Below are 22246 nucleotides of genomic sequence, written 5' to 3'. Positions count from 1 at the left end.
AGCTGTTCTCTCAAAACTCCACAACATCACTCCACTGTTCATCAAAGGGCTCTGGTAGCAATTTCTGACAGAAATATGACAACAGAAATCCTGCCAAGTGTAACTCAGCAATCAGCCTTCAGAGTTGGATGTTCTATTAATCCAGAGGCTTTGGGTCCAAGTGGATAATTCTGTTGAACCTCCCTTGTTCAGTCCAGCAGCAACTCCACTTTCTAGCATCACTTCCGGAACCTGACCTGTATGCTAAGCTAGCTAGCTGCAAAGCTGGGCCAGCTCAGGTTCAGGAGAGGCATTGGGAAGCTTGGAGTTGAAGATCTGCAGAGAGTCCTTGATGCGTGCCACCTCTCCGGTGGACAGCTTGAGCCGGTGGCGCAACAGGCAAGAGAACAGGTCCAGGGGCTGCGGCGCCGGTGGAGACAGCCGATTAATCCGGTCCCTCATCTCCAACAACATCAGAAAGGCGGCGTCCTGCGTACCCTGCGTGTAAGGGTAGTCCAGTTGGAGGATGAGATCCTTGATGCCCTCGGGGTCAAAGTGCAGGCTGTATCCGAACACCTTTAGCGTGTTGATCTTCATGTACCCGAGGTTGGACGTCTGGTCGTCCAGGTCCAACGGCTCATAGAAGAGAGTTTCGTTCGCTGTCGGATCATCTGTGAGTATGCGGCTTCGCAGGTAGATGTGCACCGTTTCAAAGAAGGACTTCCATTCATTGCCCATGGTCAGTGTCCAGTTGTAACACTGTGTCGTGACGACGGCGTCCAGTCGAGTTCTCTCCCAGTCGGGGAAGTCAGGCTGGTTCACTGGCATGAACCAGCTCTCTGAGTGACTTCCCCCAAAAGGATTGACGTAAATCGCAGGGACGGGCTCCAGTGTCGAATTCTTGGTCAAGCATATCTGGAAAGAAATGCCCATCAGCATGTGGATGAGGTTGGACTTATTTTTGTTACTCTTGAGGGTCAGTAACATTCTCTTCCTCCAGGCGGGGTTGAACCAACTCCCCAGGCGCACGTCATTGCTGATGTAGATGGCGTGCACCTCGATTCTGCTGTCCAGTCGCTGAAGCAGGTACTTCACCTGGAGAGAGATTTTAGAAATGTGAGATCACATTCACTCTTACAGGTAGACAGATAATAATAGACAGATCACTAAGTATGCAGTCTCTTTCAATGGAACTCTGGTGCGGTTGTCAATGCAGTAATCGTATTCTTGTGTGGACCAAAAAAACAAGTCCGAGAGCACTTAGAGGTGGTCTTGGACCATTTTTTTAGGGAATCCTAGTGTGGTTCCATTGCATTGAGAACATAACCGAACAAAATCGCAGCAATTGAACCAAAACGTGCGTTTATTGGAACTCAGGTGTGGGTTGGTAGCACAGTTGTGAATGCAATAACTGTTGTGATCCACAACAGAATACAAAATGTCCTAACAGCTTGTGAGAGGTGGTCTCGGACCGCTTTCAAGCGATCACTTGTGAGGCTCGATTGCATTGCTAACATAATCTGACATAATTGCTGGAAGTGAACCAAAATGTTCACAGCCTGGTGTGATGCTTTTGGGCAGTTGTAAAGGTAGTACTCATACTCTGGTGCAGACCAAAATCAACCATTCCGAGATCGCTTGAGGGAGGTTTTTTAGAGAACCCTAGAGCGGATTGATTCAACGTGATCCGATCCAATTGCAGGAAGTCAATTTCAAAGACAGACCTGCATGCAGGTGCATTTTTTTAGATGGACACGACAGGTTAACATGAGAGAAAGAGGACTGACTTGGACTTCTGCAGAAGTCCCATGTTTGCTTCCCATCTGGGCCGAAGAGAACATTTAGAATTCGCTAAATGAGGGCCAGAAAAATAGTGACTTTTTTTACCAAGTAATTTAAGATATATTTGAGGAGAGGGGGTTCATGAGTAAGTCAAATTGAGAAAAAAAGACATTCACTGCATAGAAGTGACAGCACTCGAGACGAGAAAGATGAATTCACTCCATCGTACATGCCCATCAAGCAAATTAAAATGGTTATTTGCTCCGATTTGAATTGTTTCACTGTGAAACCAAACCGGACTAAATGAACGAACCAAAAGTATTGATTTCCCTCTCAACCAGACAAACCAAACTGGACTATGGCTTGTAAAGCCACCTTACACATTGTGTGTGTGTGTAAACTCTGCAGATCTATATTTGAAACTCTCTTACCGCTGTTATTATATAGTTTTATGTTTGTGTCAAGGCATATCTAGGATATCTAGCATTCTTTGCCATGGTCTTTAGTCTTCAGAGGTACTGTATCTTTGAAACATAGACGTTTGAGGACCTAAGGAACACATATTAGAAGCTTTGAGAACCTCAGCATCCGGCATGTCCAAGTCAAAGTTCAGGTAGTGGTCCAGGGATGCAGCGATGCTCGGCCGGCAGGAGCCTAGATGGAGGAGGTTGCCGTGGTGACAGGCTCCGCAGCGGGTCGCGTTGTCGGCGGCGCAGGAAGAGCAGGAGGTGGAGGAGGTGCCCACGACGCAGGGAACGGCTCCCTGGCAGGTGGGCTGCTCCGCCGGGCAGCTACAGCTCTTCACCTCCTCGGAGAAGGAGCCCTGCACGCCGTGCTCATTGCAGTAGAGCAGAGACTGAGCCTTGCTCAACCAAAACCTGACAGGCCTGCAGAGGAGGGAGAGAAAATAACACAGTAATGTGTTGTGTATGCAGTACAGTGTATTCAAGGAGAGAATACACCAGAGAAAACGAGTGTTTCACTGCCCTGTTTAGTTGATCGTTCAAGTCTGTTTCACATTCTGACCACATGATGTTTAAAGTTAAAAGAAAACTTTTAAAGCTTTCAGGGGGGGAAGAATATTCCCTCCAATATTTTGAATTTGGACTGCAGTGCCGGTTCTAAACTCTAGCTGTCTGTGTTCAATATGATATCCTTTAACTGAGACTATTAATAAGTTATATTTGTGGCTTGTCCGCGCCGTTAACTACATTTCGTGTGTGGGTGTCACAGAGGTGTGGGAGTAACTCTGGCTGTGTGCACTGCTACTGAAATGTCTCCCCGATCTCCAACCGCACCCTAGCCTGGTTCCAGGTCCATGAATTGCTTCCATACGACTAAGACTCTTTTCAGCCCTACAAGCAGGCAGGATTAAGAACAGGGATGTTACGGCGTCCTGGTCGCCTAGAGGTTGTAGCAGGCGGCAATTGTAAGAAATTTGAGCAAAGAACTGTGTTCAGTAGATATAATAAAAGTGTTTAATAATTCATAATTAAGAATTCATAATTAGTCATAATCATAAGTGTTTTGGAAATGCATAATTAAGATAAGCATAAAGTGTTTTAGGATAAGCAGCTCGAAGTAGAATTTGAGACTTTTGAGAGCTTTTGCCAAAGTTGCAAAGTTGCAGAAGTTTAACATTTATACTGAAGGAGTATTATAGAAGGGATTAAGCAATAACTGACAGTCTTTGAATGTGTTAGGAGCTCAGGGAAAGAGAGTCATGAAGACAGGCATTTACAGAAGTGCACAGGGAAGTTAGCTAATAGGAATTGGGATAAACGGAAGGGGAGGAGTTGCGAACGGATATGAGGGCGGGAGATAGAAAGTGTTTTTCTGTCTCTTTTTAGCGTGTGGTTGCCTGGGACGGCTGTGTCCTGGGACCAGAGGTAGTTTTTTCCAAAGTGGGTTAATATTGTAATATTTCTTAGGAGTAATTTACTCCATTGTGTAACTGTAATCGTACTTGCATCACTGGGATTAAATTCCTGTTAATTATAAACCAGTTTTGGTAGATTTATTGTTGCAGCGTGTCGACTGTACAAAGCAGCCGGACACGTGCTATGGCCTCCTCGCTGTGGAACAGACTCAAACTTCCACACAAGCTCCGGTTCTGAAAAGTGAAGCCAATGCATAAGTGCCTCACACTTGCATTCTCTCTACTGGCCATCAGGGGGCGACTATTCTGGTTGCAAAAAGAAGTCTGATTGTATAGAAGTCGATGAGGAAATGTATACTTCTCATTTGATTTATTATTTCTGTACAAACCAAGATGGCAACGGCCAAAACGCCGAACTCGAAGCCTCAAAATATTAGTCCACAATGACTACATCCTCTTCGTATGTGCGCTCTATGGGTTGAAGGCACTGCAAATGTAGAGAGATGTGGAAATCATCTCCCTGTGCCAGAGCCAGAAACATGAAGTGTTGCTATTAGTTGACAACAATCTGTATGGCTTAACTTAAAGTAATAGTTTCCCTTCTTTCTGAAATTAAATGAAAAGATCGATACCAAGCCTATGTCTGGAGCTGGGAGGCAATTAGTCCAGCTTTTCAAAGACGAGACACAGGAGGACACGGCTAGCCTGGGTCCATCTATTATTATATTACAAGCTTACCACAACCCCTAAAGCTCACTCATGAACACACTATCTTGTGTGTTCAATCTGTACACAAACGGTTATATGAAATCATCAATTTGGTGTTTAAAGGACAGGCTAAAATGTTTGTCTGTCTTAAGACGACAGTAAGGTGCACAGCTTTTTGCTTGCTTTAACCTCTCCGACTGTACATACTGGCCGTGAAGAGATCGCTGAATAAAGCCATAAAGTTTATAGAGTATATATAGCTGTATATTCAGTTCGATAATTTATGATTCGATTTTGAAGGGATGAATTGTGCTCCAGGAAGCTGTAAAAACAGATGTTCTTGACATCTTTTTTTTTTCTTCTCTATTTGGCATTGTCATTGCGTCTCCGTTTGAAAAGACAGACACTGAAACGCAATACACCCAGTCACCTTTTAAAAACAATCCAATCTGTTTTTAATGACAACAAGTCTAATAACTTGTTCTTTGGTGTAGTCATGTCACAGCAAATCCATAGATAAAAAGGAAATATTCAGTAAACAACAACAACTTGTATTGTATTCCCCTCTATTTCTTTGAATTGTTTTTGTTTTGGTATTTTAAATCTTTAAAAAAAAAATGTTAAGTTCTCAATATTTTTTTTTTACCTTGTTGCAAAGTGCTATTTTCATCATTATGGGGGGGGGGGGGGTGGCGCCCTTTGCCCTTTGCCCATTTTACATCCCATGTGCTTCTTCCACTCTCTCACTGTCTTTTAGATTCTTCTTTTTAGAGGCATAAACTGAGTTAAACACCAACGTTAATGGGGGCAACGTCCATGAAAAGGCTTTGATAACAGACGTATAGGAGGGTTTGTCTGTAGACCACACTGATACTCACACTGTTTGCGTCCCATTTTCTATAGGTGAAAATGTAATTTGCGGCCCATATTACTTCAAAATTGGATTGTTTATCCGTGATAATTTGACACCCTTTTTCCGTTTATAGACGGGTGAGTGATTGGTATGACTGCAGCGAGAGATGAAAATGCAGACATACATAAATTACCATTCACTTTGGCACGGTAACAGCAGCAACAAGTTCAGAGTGTAAATTGGCTCTGCAGAGAGATTCTATCCCCGGGCTAAGTTCAGGAAATCACACAAAACATTGCTCAAATGCTCCAGCAATTCCTACCCCTCAGGCCTATGTACATAGAAAAAAAAGGAATGATGATAAAACAAATGGGTTTGTGCAGTAGAGAACGGTGGAGCTGTGGCGGCCCCTGATAACGTCTTGTTGCTTGTACGGTCTGTGTTACGACTCTTGAGTGACGGAGGTGAGACAGAGAGAGAGGAAAAGGTGACTGAAGACAGACCGTGAGGCGGAGGGAAAGGACTGTCGGGGAAATAGAAGTTTGCTGTAATCAAATGCCGGTCTGTCAGTCCGGGAGAGGACTTGATTACAGAGTGCCACAATAACGCGTACCTTACCACACAAAGGCCTGCACCAACCGGTAACTACACCCTTCATCCCTCTCTTAGTCTCCAGCCCGTCGTCACATCTCTCTTCCACATTCTCTCCCTCTCCGTCCTCCCTCGTCTCACCTGCTTTTTCAATTTCCCCATCAGCGTGGCAACAAATCTGCCACGGAACGACGGCTGAGTGACGCTTGCGAGGGTGGTTTGTGTTCAGATGAGTCAACCGCGGCTGTAGGATTGACTCCGGCAAAGGAAGTCAGCCTTTCAAATTATTAGTAGATGGTGCTTTCAACAACAGCCTTGCTCTTCTCTTTGTCAGTGCAGCTGCAGTGGCAGCGTGGTATGTTTCCAAACACGTGCACGTTTGTGCATTAAAAATATCTTGACCAGTATCGCGAGGAATTACAACCAAATTGGAAGTGAATGTTGATGTTGATGGCGTTTGTACGTTCTCTCGAGCGATGTTGTCCTGCTGACAGGGGCATCAAGACAGAATGCACTTCTACCTGTGTCTTCCTAAACAAAACACATTTCTGATGATGAACAAATTCGTTTTATGGTTTGACAGTGCAGTGGTTTGGTTCGGTTTAGGCCCCCAAAAAAACAACCTTTTTTGATGTTCGGAAACATGGTTTGGGTTAAAATCACTACTTCAGAAATATGGCTGAACAAATTGAAGTAGTTGCACCCTAATTTGGATCCTTACCTTAAAAGACTGTGGCTAATACTGAAAGTTATTAGTAATTGTCTCATCTGTCTTTCTGAATGATTTAATGTCGAATTTGTTTACTCATTTATACTCTACCGGTATATATATTTTAACAGGTACCTGAACTAATCAAATAACGAAAGAGGATTTGTATCTGAGTCTAATTGGTCTTATATTGCATGACTGTCTTTAAAAGCATTCTGTATATAATGGTAGGTCCAGATGAATAACACTACTTACAAAATTACTTTTGAGAAGTCCCTAGTTTCTGTTCTTCTGTTTCCTGTCTTCTGTCAAGTCTCAAGAAGTACCAGGCTTCAATATCGGATCATGAGGAAAATATAACACCCGTGGTACATTGGTGTATTTACAGTATCTAAACTAAATTTCTTATGTGAGATGTTGATGATAATTCATTTTGCATGAAGTTGTTTCTGGGCCACTCCATCTGGGAGTGTCATGAGTCATTGATACAGATGATTCATTCAGGTACATGCAGGCTACAGCTATCTAGATAGTGTTGCTACTACTCTGTCATAACGCCCAACGCCTTTACACGGTTAGGATGTTGTGCAACATGTTGACAGCAGAGACAGCCCAAAGCTGGAGCCAAAATGCCAGCAATCTACAAATTCATGTTCTGGATGGAAATCGGCTTAAAGGGAGCAATTGTGTACCCCACTGGCATGTTTCCCACCTTCCCCATGTGTATCACTTTTGGGGGTTTTAGCCAAATTCAAAGCTGAGCTCTTTCCAGATAGATGGCTCCGGTTTTCCCCAGTGTGCCCCACTTGAGGTGGGCTGTTCACAGCCTACAGCTGTGATGAATCAGCACAAAGCAGCCACGAAAACTCCTAGTAATAATAAATGATGTCTTCTTCAGTTTTGGGATGGGTTCGTTGGTTTGTTTGTCAGCAAGATTACAGAAAATGTACTGGCCCCTTTCTCATTAAAGTTGGTGTGTAGCATGGGCCGAGAAAGATTCAATTACATTTTGGAGCGAATCTGAATCACGGGGCAGATGCTCCCATTACATTACAGTTATTGAAACGGCCTTGGTGGAGGTCTGCGCTCTCCGAGTGCCTTTGTAGTTGGGTTTGATTCGTGTCGGTGTGTCAGTGGGTTACCTCTCTCTGGGCAGACTGATGCGAGGGTGTTTGGGGCAGCGTTTGCTCAGGGTGAACAGTTTCCTGACGACCTTCTGGGCTTTGCCCAGGACCAGGGCGGTGCTGGACTCCAGCTGGGCGTAGCGCTTCTGGATGGACAAGTCGGCTGCCCAGAACTTGGCGACCGTGGACACGTTCAAGAACCGGTCGGTAGGCAAGCGCTTCAGCAGGGCTTTGAATTCATCTGCAGGAAGTTCAAGGGGGACAGAAAGGGAAGGTGGAGAAAGAGAAAATGGAACAAATTAAGATGAGCTCTCGTCATTTAGATGTTAACAGTACCCCTCCTGAGAAAACCCAGACGACATCGATCTACATGGTTTTCCAAGAACGAGTGGAATTTTGATAAATTGTTGTTTTTTGCGTTTTTATACCGAATAGGTGTGTATGAGGTGCTTTTATTGTACCTACTGTAAGAGAGTTTTAGCTTTTATTTCAAATGAAAAGTCCCCATGTCTTAAATGTAAGAGCCCTGAGCTATTGTTTGAAAAAGAAGAAAATGTTCCAGGCTTTACTTGCCTCATGCTGTTCTGAAAATGTTCAAAATGTTCTGTCCCTGATGGGTACCTTAGTCAGAACAGCACTTACTCTGTAGTACCAGACACATGGACATCTCCTGCCCCAGCCAAACCGAAGAGAGACATTCAAACGTTCCAGTGTCTCTGTGTGCTGAATCTCCGACATCAAAAAAGACCATTTGAGTGAATCACACTGAGAATAACACCGGCACAGAAGACCCAGCTCGTACCTCGTGCTGGGTTTGCCAAGAGCGTTCCAGTGCTCAGATCATTGGAGTTCCATTATGAACCAGAGGGCAAATATTATACCAGTGTGAAACCTCTGGGAAACTGGAAACCTATTATTTTCTTTTTCTCCCAAAGCCATCTAAGTGAGACCTTCTAGGATTGTTCTGGGTCTGCTAGAGAATCCCATTCCCATGCGCTGTTGTTGGCAGGGAGACAGGGAGGTAAATCTGCAGCCCAGCCGACCCGAGCTGAGCCCAACTGATGAGACTCAAGCCTATTACCGTGTCCGGTGATCCAAGATGACACCACGGTCCGTCTCTCTATGTCTGCCTCTGTTTCTCTTCTGGATAGCAAGTCGGGGTTGAGAAACATTTATTCACTTGATATGAAAGTATGGTGAAAGCATGTCCATACAACAGTGCAAAAATCGTCAAATACACACATTTATCAAAACGTTAAATATGATCTGATGTTATATTTTAAGACACTAAACAGTTATTTTAACTAATTACCCAATATCTTCCTCGTTGCCAGTGTTTTGGTACATTTTTTATAAAAAGAAAAAAAAATAACGAATGAAATCTTAAGTAAAGTGGTAAGAATAAAACACCAAAGTATGGGTTGCATTTTGTACTACCTTGTCATTTGCAAGGGCCGCCATCATTTCCACTGTGGAGTCCGTTTCTGCATCTCTTGTTACTCCCTCATCTCTCTCTCTAAAGCCTCTCTGTACGGACCTGAGGCTAAATTAGTAGGGCAACATGAGTTTATCATTCTGTTTGCTGGCTGCATTCCTCAGATGGTCTGCTTTTACTGTTTGTTTCATGTCACCTCTACTGATCTTAACAAAGCATTAAAAGCCACACTGAGCTGAGCGTGCAGAGTTCATTGTTTGAAGGACAAACAAAAGAGCAAGCACAGTGTACAAACGCCTCCATTTTAGAGGTCAGACCTCCAAATGCATGCCATGAGAAAGTTGCTGAATGTACTTTTGATCCACCAGAACAAACAGTGTCCCTTTTCCAGCTGCTGTTAGAGACGAAATATGCTTCAGATCTGAGTTGAAATCAGTAGGTACAGAAGCGCATGAATATAAAATGAGGAAGGAGCTATAAAAATATTGCACAATACACTTTACTTCCTGACATTGAAGTTAACATATATTTTCGTATTTTGATTGATACAGCAAAATGCTAATTTGTATGATGCAAATAACTCAGTTTAAATCACATCTACGAACCTTTCAGCCTGGGACTTTTCTTAAACATGTTTTTTTGATGTAGATTGAAGCCTAGAAGGTACTAAAATGAAACACACGATCTCGGAGCATTTATTCCTCTGACCACACGAGGCATTTAGACTGCAGTTGCTATTGTACACATTATTACCATGCACTCCATCTTTTAATCTCAGGTTATTCGATTGTGCAATAAGATCAGATCGACCACACACTCAAAAGCAAAACCTCTGATTGACAGAAGTCAGGACCACAGAGAACATTCTGAGTTGGATTTATCGTCATGGATTTATTTAATAAAGTGTCCAAAAAGACACTGCTGGATTGCAAAGGTCATGAACTTTTTTTTTTTTTTTTTACTTTTGAAAGTGAGACTCTGCCAGGATGAGAGCTGGTATCAGTTATTAAGAATATCGTATACGGCACACTTTGATCTACAAGTTGTATATTAGTGTATTTGTATAATTTGTCTGTTTTGATGGGAGACATGCAGCAGCCGTAAATAAATCAGTGCACGTTATGACAAAATCGTAACATTATAAATTGGCACATCGAACAGGTTGCCGATCATTTCTAGTAACTTCATCAAACAATTGCATTCTTGATGTGCTTGTGAACACAAACGATGGAATTAATTGCTGCAGCTGTGAGGGTTGCTGAAACCATAAAGAATGTCGGCATTATTGTTCCCTCCTGTAAATATGGAAATACAACCTGTTATCCACAGCTACTTTGTTTTAATATGGCTGCCGAGATGCCAGGTAACCTCATCTCAAACCCTCTTATGGGTAATGGAGTTATCTCATTGCAATACCCCATGTGTTCTCTGTTTAAAAGTTGTTGTTTTTCCTCAGCACAGAGACATGCATTGAGTCAATGTGACCATTAGCCGGTGAGATCAATGCCTTCGTCTTCATCTGTCTCCCTTTCTCCCCTCCATCAGTGATTAACACAGAGTGGCACATCCACATTCATACACATCCACCAACCACCTCCCCCCATATTCCTTGTCCTTTTTAACGCTTTGTCTCTCTCTCTCTCTCTCTGAAGTAATCATTAGCGCTGCCATCACGCTGGAGGAATTTGTCTGTCTGTTTTTCTCCCTTTCCTGACATTTATGCCTCTGTGTCCCAAATTTATGGACAATTTGGCTCACTGCAAATCCATCAGATAAAGAGGCCATTTCCCCCCCCCCCCCCCCCCCCCCCTCCACCATAATGGGTGACCGCGCCGCCCTGAAATCTCCATCTCTGTGCTGAGTTAGTGATTCATGACATCATCAAGCGGAGGCGACAGCTAAGTGACTGGCTGTGCTGAGGCCTGTTCATTTAACTCAAAAAAACAAGGACGGGGGGGTATTAAGAAGTCAGGATTTGAAGAGGCATTTACAGCGGAGTAGAGAAATAAGTCGACCAAAGTCAACTGCTGTTTGGTTTTAGCCAAGCCAGCAGTGTGGCTCTATAGAGATAATAAGGGCGGCTAGTCTGTCCATCTCTTTGGTCCAGAAGCAGGTTTAATTATTGGACAACTATTGCAAAACCGTTGTAACAGACACGTATGTCCTACACCAGGCTGTTTTCAATCACTGTTGGTACAAAAAACTGAATGTGTAGGATTTCCTCCAAGGAAGGTGATCTAGTATAAATAACAAGGCGGTCAAACTAACACAGGACTTTCACTCAGGAGACTGCTGTTCCAGTCCTCAGTGAAAGCAAAAGACAAAATGTACTTCCGCCACCTACATAAATTAGGTAACAAACTACTTATTTCACATAAAAAAGGTACTTGTTTTAATCCAATCCACAATCAAACCAATTCCTTATTTTGCCTGAACAGGCTCCGCCCTGTCGCTCAAGTTGCACATTAGAAGGAAAACACATGAAAAATGGAAAATAACTTTGATGGGGTATGACCAAACCTTGTGTTATTTCAGTGCATAATTGTTTATGAATTTATGAGTTCAGCCCCACCGACGGCGCTCTCGTCCTCTCGAAGGATTTTCGACCAATTACGGAAGATGTTTCTGGAAAAAGTCTTGAGAGGATTATTGGCTAATCTGAAAAGAAAAGGCTTACTTTATTAAGAAGCAGCTGTAATTAAGAGCTTTTTGTGATGAATCACTACTGAATGAAAAAGGTTGTTACCGGATTAGTTTTGACACGATTCACAACTACAAATGTTTGACAATCCAGACAGACACTGTGAACATTTACACCTTTCAGGATGTACTATATGTGCGCACACACACACACACACACACACACACACACACACACACACACACACACACACACACACACACACACACACACACACACACACTAAAATGAAATGCTGGTTTTCTGGATTTTAGGACTCGTCCTGCAGCACTAAAGGGCCGCCATCACAACACGGATATCAAAACATGCCGTTTCCTTCCCGTTTCCTTCTCATGCTTTCAAAACTATTTTGTCCACTGATTTTCTGACAGTATCGGTTTGGATCACAAGGATGGAGGCCTCAATGGAGCTTATTGGGAGCTGGCATTCTGTCTGATTTCTGAGCTTGCCTCGTCGTAATAACGTTCACCTTGCTTTGTAGGGATAATGTTAATCTTCAAGTGTACATATTTAGTTGCCAGCCTGATGTTTGTGCTTACTGAATCATATTATACTGCAGCATCAGACACTCTCATCCCCGTATGCTTTGAAAAAACACGTCTCTCTTTCAGTTTCTTCTATATTTCTTTCTGCTGTGTATAATTAAAATATTCTGTGACATTTACACAGATAAACTCTAACCCCTTGCACACACCCACTGTCAGCGTCACTGTCATCGATGGAATTAGAATTGATCGGTTTCACAGCTACCCGTCATATGTAGCGGTGAACACGGCTGCCTGGAACATCTCCTTCCTCTTAAGAAGCCTCTTGTATTTAGTTCTCTGTGCAGTGGCCCTGTCTGCCAGTCACATCTCACATCCTCTCATTAAATCCCACACGATTCCTCGCAACAACAACTTCAATAATCGCCCTTCTTCCCCCCGCTCCTTTAACTCAGTTGCAAACAGACAATAAGGTTGGAGTTGGGATGTCTGCAGGCGAGCACTGCGCCCCCCCCCCCCCTCCATTCCGCAGTGACGGCGGCTGGGGGAGACAGAGCGGAAAACAGAGGGTCCAGAGCTGTCGAGTGAGCTGCTATCTCCATCACTTCAAAGTGTCTGTGCCACATTAAACGTACCATCCATCATACGGCGCTGACACTGCTCCTCACACAATAGTTAGCGGGAGGATTGTGTTCCCGGCAGTCTCTCTACAGAGCCACTGTGTTAAAGAAAGTAGACTCAGTGAGCTTTTTCAAGTCGGTCTCCGCTCAGTGGATTGATCGATCTCTCAGAACACTGACTCGATACTTTAAAAACACTTTACTCGCCAGTAAATTTGAACATTTTTATCATTCATATATATAGTTGTTTTTTATTTACAGACAAAGCTAAAAAGTGTGTAAATGTTAAAAGCGCCCATTGTCACACATCAAAAAAACTAAACGAAACAATCAAAAATGATATGTATATATAAAAGTGTAAATGTTCAGAGTGTCCATTATTACACATCTGTATCTGTGAATCCTCTCAAAAAGCTTAAAGAGGGGAAAAAAAGAGTAGTAGTGAGTGATTCATCACAATACGCACTTAATTACATTTGCTCCTCAATAAACTGAGCTTTCTGTTTTGGGATGAGCCCATAATCCCCTAAAGACTTGCAGTTTTTCCACACATCTTCCATAAGTAGTCGAAAATCCTTCAAGAGAACGACAGCGCCGTCTGTGCTTGACTTGGGCTGAACTCATAAATTCATAAGCAACTATACACTGAACTATTTATTATTAACAGAATGTTATTAAAGTGGCATCTGTCCCTGCAGAGGCGTAGGCTTTGGAAGATTCATCACACATGCTCCAGCTGTGTTTTATCATGTTTATTAGAAAGAAGAACATATAAACCCACACGATAACAGTAAAGGTACAGGACGTGGCTTGTGTAGGAATGTTCTTTTTATAAATCCACTCATTTTATATTTGACAAAACTTTGTTTTGGTGCGTTAAATCTAGATTACATTTGAAATCCCAGCAGCACAAACTTCAGAGCGTTTACATCAGTGTTGCCTCTGAATGTGACCTGACCGACTCTGTTTCAGTCATAGATCAAGTGCTGGCCTCAATTTGAGCGTTGTATTTTTAGAACACCATGCTCCAAATGCAGAGTGTGGTCAGTGCATTTACATAGAGAACATTAATAGAGGAGGGAGGAAGAGTTCATGCTTTCTACAGGGTAGCAGAGTAGCGCAGTAAAGATGTCTAACCTGCCTTCGTAGTTGTATTGATGCGTTTATTACATCCCATGTATTTCCACTTTTAAAGGCTGCAAACATCAGTATGCTTCCGTATTTTTCCCCTTTGATGTTTGCAGTTCTATATCCGCGGCATATTCAAACAATATGGCGCGGATATAGAACTGACATAGAACCAGTAGCCTCAGCATTGCTAGAGGCTGCATTAGCCCCTACTAGCATCTTGTTTTACGCTGCTATCACAATATACCCCAATCTCCGAACTTAACTGTCTGCCGTCCATTTGCATTATGGGTAATGCTGGCTGCATCAATTGTTATCCTTTTTATTTTTAAACCGCCCAAAGTGAGTCACACAGTGTTGTCTTTGAGGAGTGCACTCCCTTTTAGAGCACATTCGTGTGGGACATTTTTTGGACTTTCGGCACCTCTGAATGGTAGCATTCAAAAGACACCTAAGTTATTGGCAGACCAACTCTATCTAAGTAACACTACTTTCACCTGAGTAAAAAGTAAAGTGGTCTACTCGCTGTCTTGCAATGTCAGCCCCCCCCCCCCCCCCCCGATGAGCCCTGAGGACACTGTGTACCAACAGCTCTCATTCAAATTCTTCACCGGGTCACTGAGCTCCAGCTTTCAGTGGAATACAAATGGACCAAATGGCAGCCCAATTCCCTCCACTGTCAGGCGTGGCTGCTGGGGGGGTCCTAAGCTGAGGAATCGTAACTTTGGGTAACTGAAACCCACACAGGACAACGTACTTTTTCGCCAGCGTGGCATCGGCCTGAGTGAAACTGAAGCGTGCCTCAGTAAAGCCTTTCGTGTCAATATCACAAACACACACACGCAAAATCTCAACGTTTATGAGGGATTTAGACGTCTCGCACACATCCCCACGGCCTTTCATTCTCAAAGCCATCGCCTCAGTGATAAATGGGAGTCATTTAACCGACGTGACACAACAACATCGGGGGGAAGCAATGCTATCAGGATGTGTGCTCTTATTGGCCTCTGGTGGGTGATTGCAACATGAGGAAAAAAATGCTCCAGCGTCGTACCTTCAGCCTCCACAGAGTCATAAAGCAGATCAATCTCAAGTAGGACCGCCGGTTTCCCTTCACTTTCAAGGCTGGTGAGGGGGCATAAAAGCCTCGTCTTGAAGTAGAAGGCAGAGCAAAATGTAGAAATAGTTTAAGAGAGGAGGCTTGAAAGCCAGAGTGAGGATCACACCAGCCAGCGTGGCATCCTTGTGGGGTTTAGAAATCCACAAGCAGGCTGGTTACGGCTCCTCTTTGTTGAGGAATGACTTGTTTTGTTTGCACACATTAGGGAAACTGTTACTTTCATTCTGCAAGTTGCATATTTGCAGTCGTTAAGTCGTATAAGAGCGCCGCTCACACTAAATCACACACGCCCAATACTTCCACAGGACTAAGAGGTGCTGTTATTCCGGTCCCTGTGAAATGTCGCGAAGTTAATTCTGCTAACACACTGAATGTGAAGCTCAGTCGACGCATCCGGAGCCCGACAGCCTGTTTATACAGTGCGTCAAATGTCGACACTGACTGCGAGGCTTATTTCACAATCCCAACCTGATTATGCAAATCTGTCTGGTGCCTTCGATAATTATTGTCAGTGTCAGTGAGTGTGTTCGGTGGGTTTGCGTGTGACTTCATGAGCATGCGTGTGGTAGGGTTGACAAAGGTTCAGAATTCACATTAATTCCACATTTACAAGGAAGACTTAACAAACGTTGCCCTCAGGGATCTAGCAGAACTATTTCTGATTTAATAACTGTGCAAATGTGTCCATGCAGCTTCTATCCGTGCTGTCCCTGAAAACGTACCTGACACAGCTGATGTGATCGCGAGGTGGACTTGATCATGCAAGAATGGGGGGGGGGAGATCAAATATCACACCAAAATCCGGCTTAAGTAATTTGTCTGTGACCAGTAGGCCAGAGCACGGACCAATCAGCATGCTGCGAGGAGCTACTGGCAGCTAGGGGCGTGGCTTGGGGGTGTGTGTGAACACTGTTTGTTCTTCACTTAACTTAACTCCTGAACAGGTTAGCATAGATGCTACAATAGCATTACTTGTCTCAGAACTGGAGAGTATTTCTTTATTGACAGAAGGATAAAGGACGCTTTTAATCAATGAAAAATATGATTTTCCTCCTCTCCCAACTGGCTTTGTTCAGCGTCCGATTGACGGATGCATCCAATCACCTGCCAAGACTTATTTTGTGCCTGCCTTTTCAAAGAATATTTCCAACGGGTCTGCATTTGGGTCCTTGAACACAGCCTGTTGTAGCGACCCTGTCAGTAACAGCTGGTAGCAGAGGGGTTGCTGGTAGCAAGTGTTCTGTGTCGGGAGCTGGTAAATGTTGTGTTAGACCGGAACCGGAAGTTGCGGTTGTTGTTGTGGTGGAGAAAAGCTACGGGAAAATCCGTATATAAAGCGCACCGGACTATAAGCCACGCCTCAACGCGTGGGGTAAAAAGTAGCGGCTTATAGTCCGAAAAGTACGGTACGTAAAGAGAGGTCGGTCGGTAGGTACTAAAGAAGGAACCACACAAAGAATGGTGCAAAAGCAAATTCCCAAACACAAGTACGAACATAAAAGTAAAGAAACATTCCCTTTTAAACTGTGATACTGGTGTGCCAATTGCAGAAAGATGTGCAATGAATATAGTTAAAATTTATACTTCTGGCTCAGTGCAATAGGTCAATTCTAAAGTCCAGTTCGGACCTCATCAGTCTCACTGATGTAAATGGCTGTATCATAATTCAGTTCTATACAAACAAAAGTTAACATTCTCATGGTTCAGCCAGGCTCAAACTAAATATGAATATATTCAGTCTATTCTCTAAAATGTTTCGCAAAAGATCTTCCACAGGCACAGGGAACTGGTTTAAGGATGAATAAAGTCCCACCCAGAGCCCAGTGGTATGGTGGTTGAAGTCAGAGTCCTGAATACAAGCTTGTATGAGAGTTGTGAGAGTTGTGAGAAGAAAAACAAACAAAACAAAAACGATATATAGCCTCATATTATAAAAACTCCTGTCAATCATCACTTCAGACCGACTAGAAGTGTGCGGCGGTATCTTCCTGTTTCCTCTCTCTCTATACCTGATTAACCTGATGCCAAATTGTATCGCATCCAAGAGGAGGCTACGGAAATTGGCGGACAAGGCGGCAAAAAAAGGCAAAGCCGGGGAAGAGGGGCCAACTTTGAATGTCGGGTTAACATTAAAATCAATCAATTTAACTGTAAGTATACAGTAGGTATATACATTCAATAAATATCACAGCAATGTGTAACACTTATATCATTGTAAAGATAATATAAGTGTTAACAGTGTTGGATGATCAGGAACATCTTTTCAATTGTTAACAAAAGCATTGCATTCGAACCACTTCATTTATACACAACTCGTTAAATTGTTCATTTATTATTCCTCGCCCTGTGAATCTTGAGTTCCTCACTTTGGTGGCGTTTCCCCCTCGATGACTCACCAATCCTCTCAACAAAACACACGGCATAAACAAAAACAGAATCTCCTTTCAACCAATCCACCTCCAGTGGAAACCAGCTCAGTCAGCCTCAGGACCTCCGTAGCCTCCTTCAACTTCTTGTCTCGCATGAGTACAAATCACTACTCTTGGTCCTCACCGGGGCATTTTATTATCCTCCGGGTCAAATTCGGCTATCTCTCAGCTGAAACAAACACCTCAGGAGGCCACCGTGCCTTCGGCATAGCTGTTTGGAGATGAGCTACCGCCCTGACTCCCGCCCAGAGATCAGGAATGGATAATGGATTTAGGCTATCGCCGAGGTGGGAGTGTTGATATCCAGCAAGCTATTTTCAAGCTGCTTCCACCTGAGGGGAAAAAACCCCCCTCTCACTATTTCATTTACCTGTGAGGAGAGGGCTTACAGAGCACATATGCCCTTTACAGCAATGTCCCGCTTCACAATGGCAAGGTGACGAGCGGAAACAGCTGCCTGGAGCTGGCCATTAAAAACCACAGCTCTTCTACCGTCGGCTCCAGCCGAGCCGCCGGAGGAAGGACATTCTGAACAGCATTTGCTGAAAGAACAGGAGAACGTCGTTGGTTCACTTCCACTGTCACACACCATGATGAAGGTGTTGTCTGTATTGTTACCGGCAGAGTATAGAGTGTCGCTGTGGGTGGGTGGAGTAAATCGGAGGCTATTTGGATGAAGGATGTGGGAAATCACTGTCAGGCAACACTGAGTTCTGTGATATGGAAATTTGACCGATTCCATGCATGTTTTATATTCAAGTCTTAAGCTACTTAAATACCAGCACTTCAGACGACGCTGGCATTTGTTTTAAAGAGACGTCTCTTTATGTGTGCAAGGTTGACATCTTTGATTCAAACTGCATAAGTAGCTCCAAAACAAAATCAATCTGTTTCCCCAGAAAGAACTGAGAGTAATTTAAATGTCACTGTTTTTATCGCAAGTCATCCACAAGAATGATTTTCACAGTGCAGAGGAAACAGCCTGTGCTTGGTGTCTTGGGCTGTGCGCTATTTCATCTATTTCAAAATGTAAACATATATACTCCTCACTATGCTTTCAACCACTGATGAAAACCCCTTTCCAACGATGGAAGCAGGAGACTGCTTTGAACAATCACACCTACTTGTGTGCAGAACTATTTTCTCTCACTCTCATTTTACACAGCAGATGGGCAAGTAAGGAACGATCAGGGCAACGGGGTTATCAATGGTTCAGTTCCAATCCGACCCTCTTCCGAACCACTTCCACTCCGTTTGTGAGTTTGAGTGGAGGGTCCACCATGTTAACTGCCATCGCAAACCAATTAGAGAAGAGTGAAAATGGGCTAAAATCATCGATGCAGCGTTAACCAGATACCCCAACTGACCACTTGTGTTCATCACGGACTACCCGTACAAACATTTACTCATAAACTGCTCAAACTAAAATGGGCATTTAATGTTGGAACACAAGACGCTAACAAATTAAAGGTTAGATTGTATTTAGTAAATCAAATACGCTCTGCTCTAGTGTAGAAAATTGTGGAACTTTTAACTTGACAATAAAGTGTATATTTACAGGAACTAATGCAAACACCAGGCAGCTCATTAACATTAGAGTTAAAAACGAGAAGCTGCATACAACAAAATATAAAAAATGCCACTAAAGCAGATTGGGAGTATTTCTTTTCTCCATCGGTGACAATTGCACACTGAGGCCTGACGTCTCGTTACCGATTACTCCGCCTCGCTCCATCAAGGTGCCTTAAAAACAAACAAAAATGTCACATCTTTGTAAATGAGACAATGTGGCTATTTTAACCCTGTGTTTCAAACATTTTAAAACTCCGACCGAATACAGTGTAGTTGTATGGGAATGTTACTTTGTAGCAGGCAGGCTTGTGGCTAGGAACCACATGACCAGCGCCGGCTGGGTATCACAGTACAACAAACGATCAGCCCCATAAATCACAGCCTGTGTGCTGTCAACAGCGGAGGCGTATTCATTCATTACTCCTCTGACTCTCTTTACCTTGATGAGCGTACCTGCTCTGTTATTCCATAACTCAATTCATCATCTATTTTACTTCCTGTCTCTTATTGTTAGTTGCTAAGTTTATGCTTGCTCTTTAATGGTTTATTCTTTTTTTTAATCTGCCAGCCTTAGCCAACAATATGCAGTATTCAATCAGGCCAGAACCATAGTCATCAATTCAACATTGTTTTAACAGCATGCATTGTGCATCAGTGAATCGCAATCATTTCTGTTGCTCTGCTCGCCCAAAGGAATCTGGAAATTGCCCCTTCACTTTCTTTTTAGCCGTAATGAGGATTTCACCGTGGGTCTGTTGGGTTCTGCTCACCAGCATGTGAGCAAACCCTGCAGCAGCCTCCCCATTATTAATAAAGGATAAACGGAGGACAGGTGCACGATGGCGAACCCCTACCTAACCGGTGTAAGGCATTCCTTAACATGCCGACCTCAGACATTAAGGGGAAACCATTCCGGGGTCTGATGGCTCTGCCTAATAAGGGGATATTAACCTTCAATGCTCCCAAGGTCCCGGATAGCAAAGGGAACCCAGATGGGCCGGCGCCGCGTTTGCCTGCAGACAGATGGGTTTTAACGGTGCACCCGCTCAAGCTGCAAATGATCCCGAGTTAGAGCAGCACTCTGTTTATGTTTTTTACACCTTTTACATTATCGCTGAGGTTCCTTTATGTGTGAAGGTTATGAAGCCAAATGGATAAGTAGGCGATCCATGTTGTCAGTGATTTACGAGAACGGCATCACCAAAGATGATTTACAGTGAGAGCCACTTTACATGCTAATATTTGGATTTTTACAAACTACACTTTCAATATTGAAATCAGACCTACCATATGTTCAGTTAAAGCACCAGGAAACCCAATCGTCAAATCTACAGCAACAAACAAGAAGACTTCACCCTGTGCTTTTCTCCCTTGTAATTTATATCTAATTCAACAATGCGACAGGGCTCGAGGGATTGCATGGTCAACTAGTTGTTTTCACATTCTACATCTGCCTGGTTGCTAGTCACAATATCTTGCGCAGACATTCATGGTCCCCAGAAGATGAATCCCCTTATTATTCATCCAGCACCACCGTGAGGTGTTTGATGTCTCAACATGTGAAATGTCTCTTCAACTATTGGATAGACCATGCAATCTGGTGCACACATTCATGTTCCCCATGGGATGAACTGCAATAAGTGCGGCTAACCCCTGGCTTTGCATTTAGCGGTCAAAATGACGTTGCCATGTATCGTGTATTGACGTTCTTTTTTCCAATATAAATTGTAGGTTTCCTTTAAAAACACATTGATGCATGTCTGTCTGTCTGTCCTGAAACACGGATCCATCATCGGTTGCTCATCCTGATGTTTCTTCCCTTTTCCCTTATTCCCTGTGCTTGTGAACATTTGGGTTTCTGGAGAGCCTACCAACCTACAAACCGTTTTTTATCTGCAGTGTTTCCTCTCCACCTCCCTTATGTTTCAAGTGTTCTCTGAAGCACCCTCTTCCTGAAGTGACTCGTCACGACGAATTATATGACTTTCTCCTCTTCCCGCCTAAAGGAGAGCCATTTTGTTTTTCAATCAGTGGCGGCTGGTGGAAAATGTTCTAGGTAGGGCCATCCTATCAATTTCAGCAAACATCCCAGTATGATTTAATGCAAAAAAATTAAAGTATCAAACACGCATTACTACTTTGCAGTTAAATATTTAACATTTATTCCAACACGAAAAAAGCAGTAAATAACACTTATATAATATAATATAACATGTTCATTTATTGAGATGCCCCTATGGACCTTGTTATAGGAGGTAAAGATCAGGAGAAGTAAACATGAAGTGTAATTATGAATACTGATGTTAAATTAAGCTATGATGAGTTTTCACTGTTAATTTAACATCTCTATTACATGTTGATGCCTCCATGACCAAGTTAAGCAGATGAGACTGAGGACAACTATGTAGAATAAAAGATGTTCACTTTGTCTAATATGTAGCTTGACAGAGTTCTCCATGTGTGTCCTGGTGTTCTCATGTTTCCTTACCTCCTCATCCCTCACTCCCTACCCTGGTGTTCTCATGTTTCCTTACCTCCTCATCCCTCACTCCCTACCCTGGTGTTCTCATGTTTCCTTACCTCCTCATCCCTCATTCCCGTAACTGTCCGTGCTGGATCCGTCCCCGTTGTTTTAAAAAGCTAAATAAATGATTAGCATGACGTCATCCAGCTAGCCAAACCTGTCTGGTGTACAGCTAGTACAGAAGCTTTGCATGTACTGCTTCCCTTTCCCGCGAGTCTGCTGTCTGATTGTGAGGTCAGGCTGATCTGATATCAGCGCTTTGGCTGCAGAGTAGTGCTTGCGCTGGAGCTCGGGCGTAGAGACTTCTCCTGACGAGAACGCGCAGCTGTGGCGGCAAAATATTTTTGGCCCCACTCTGAATCTATTTGAGGGCGCTGATTGGCTAAATTGTATGTCACTCATTTATATCTTCAATCAGCAATTGGCTAAACTGCTTCATAGACCCGCCTCTTTTGGGCCAAAACGATCAGGCCCCCCAAGCTGCCGTTCTCAGAGTGTCTACACACAGGCTGAGAGCACGAGCAGGAAAAGCATATATTTTGCGCAGATATCACATTTTACACATATTACTGGGTACATTCCACAGTTCAAAAACACAAATATTGAC

At 43.4% G+C, this 22246-nt stretch overlaps 1 protein-coding gene across 1 annotated transcript in view; it reads right to left on the bottom strand.

Moving 5' to 3' along the window:
- Positions 1–224: 224 nt before the first annotated feature.
- Positions 225–22246, bottom strand: part of brinp2 (bone morphogenetic protein/retinoic acid inducible neural-specific 2) — a gene marked incomplete at its 5' end in the record, with an annotated part of 118758 nt that continues 96736 nt past the window's right edge. The window contains 3 exons of the mRNA XM_079285408.1: positions 225–1074; positions 2342–2648; positions 7644–7866. Coding sequence (XP_079141534.1) covers positions 253–1074; positions 2342–2648; positions 7644–7866 — 1352 coding nt within the window. The 3' untranslated portion in view covers positions 225–252. The remainder of the gene's footprint in view (positions 1075–2341; positions 2649–7643; positions 7867–22246) is intronic.

This window comes from Melanostigma gelatinosum, assembly GCF_949748355.1.
Source record: "Melanostigma gelatinosum genome assembly, chromosome: 15".
NCBI lineage: Eukaryota > Metazoa > Chordata > Actinopteri > Perciformes > Zoarcidae > Melanostigma > Melanostigma gelatinosum.
The sequence above is the reverse complement of the archived record's forward strand: the minus strand, read 5'-3'. Positions and strand labels throughout refer to the sequence as shown.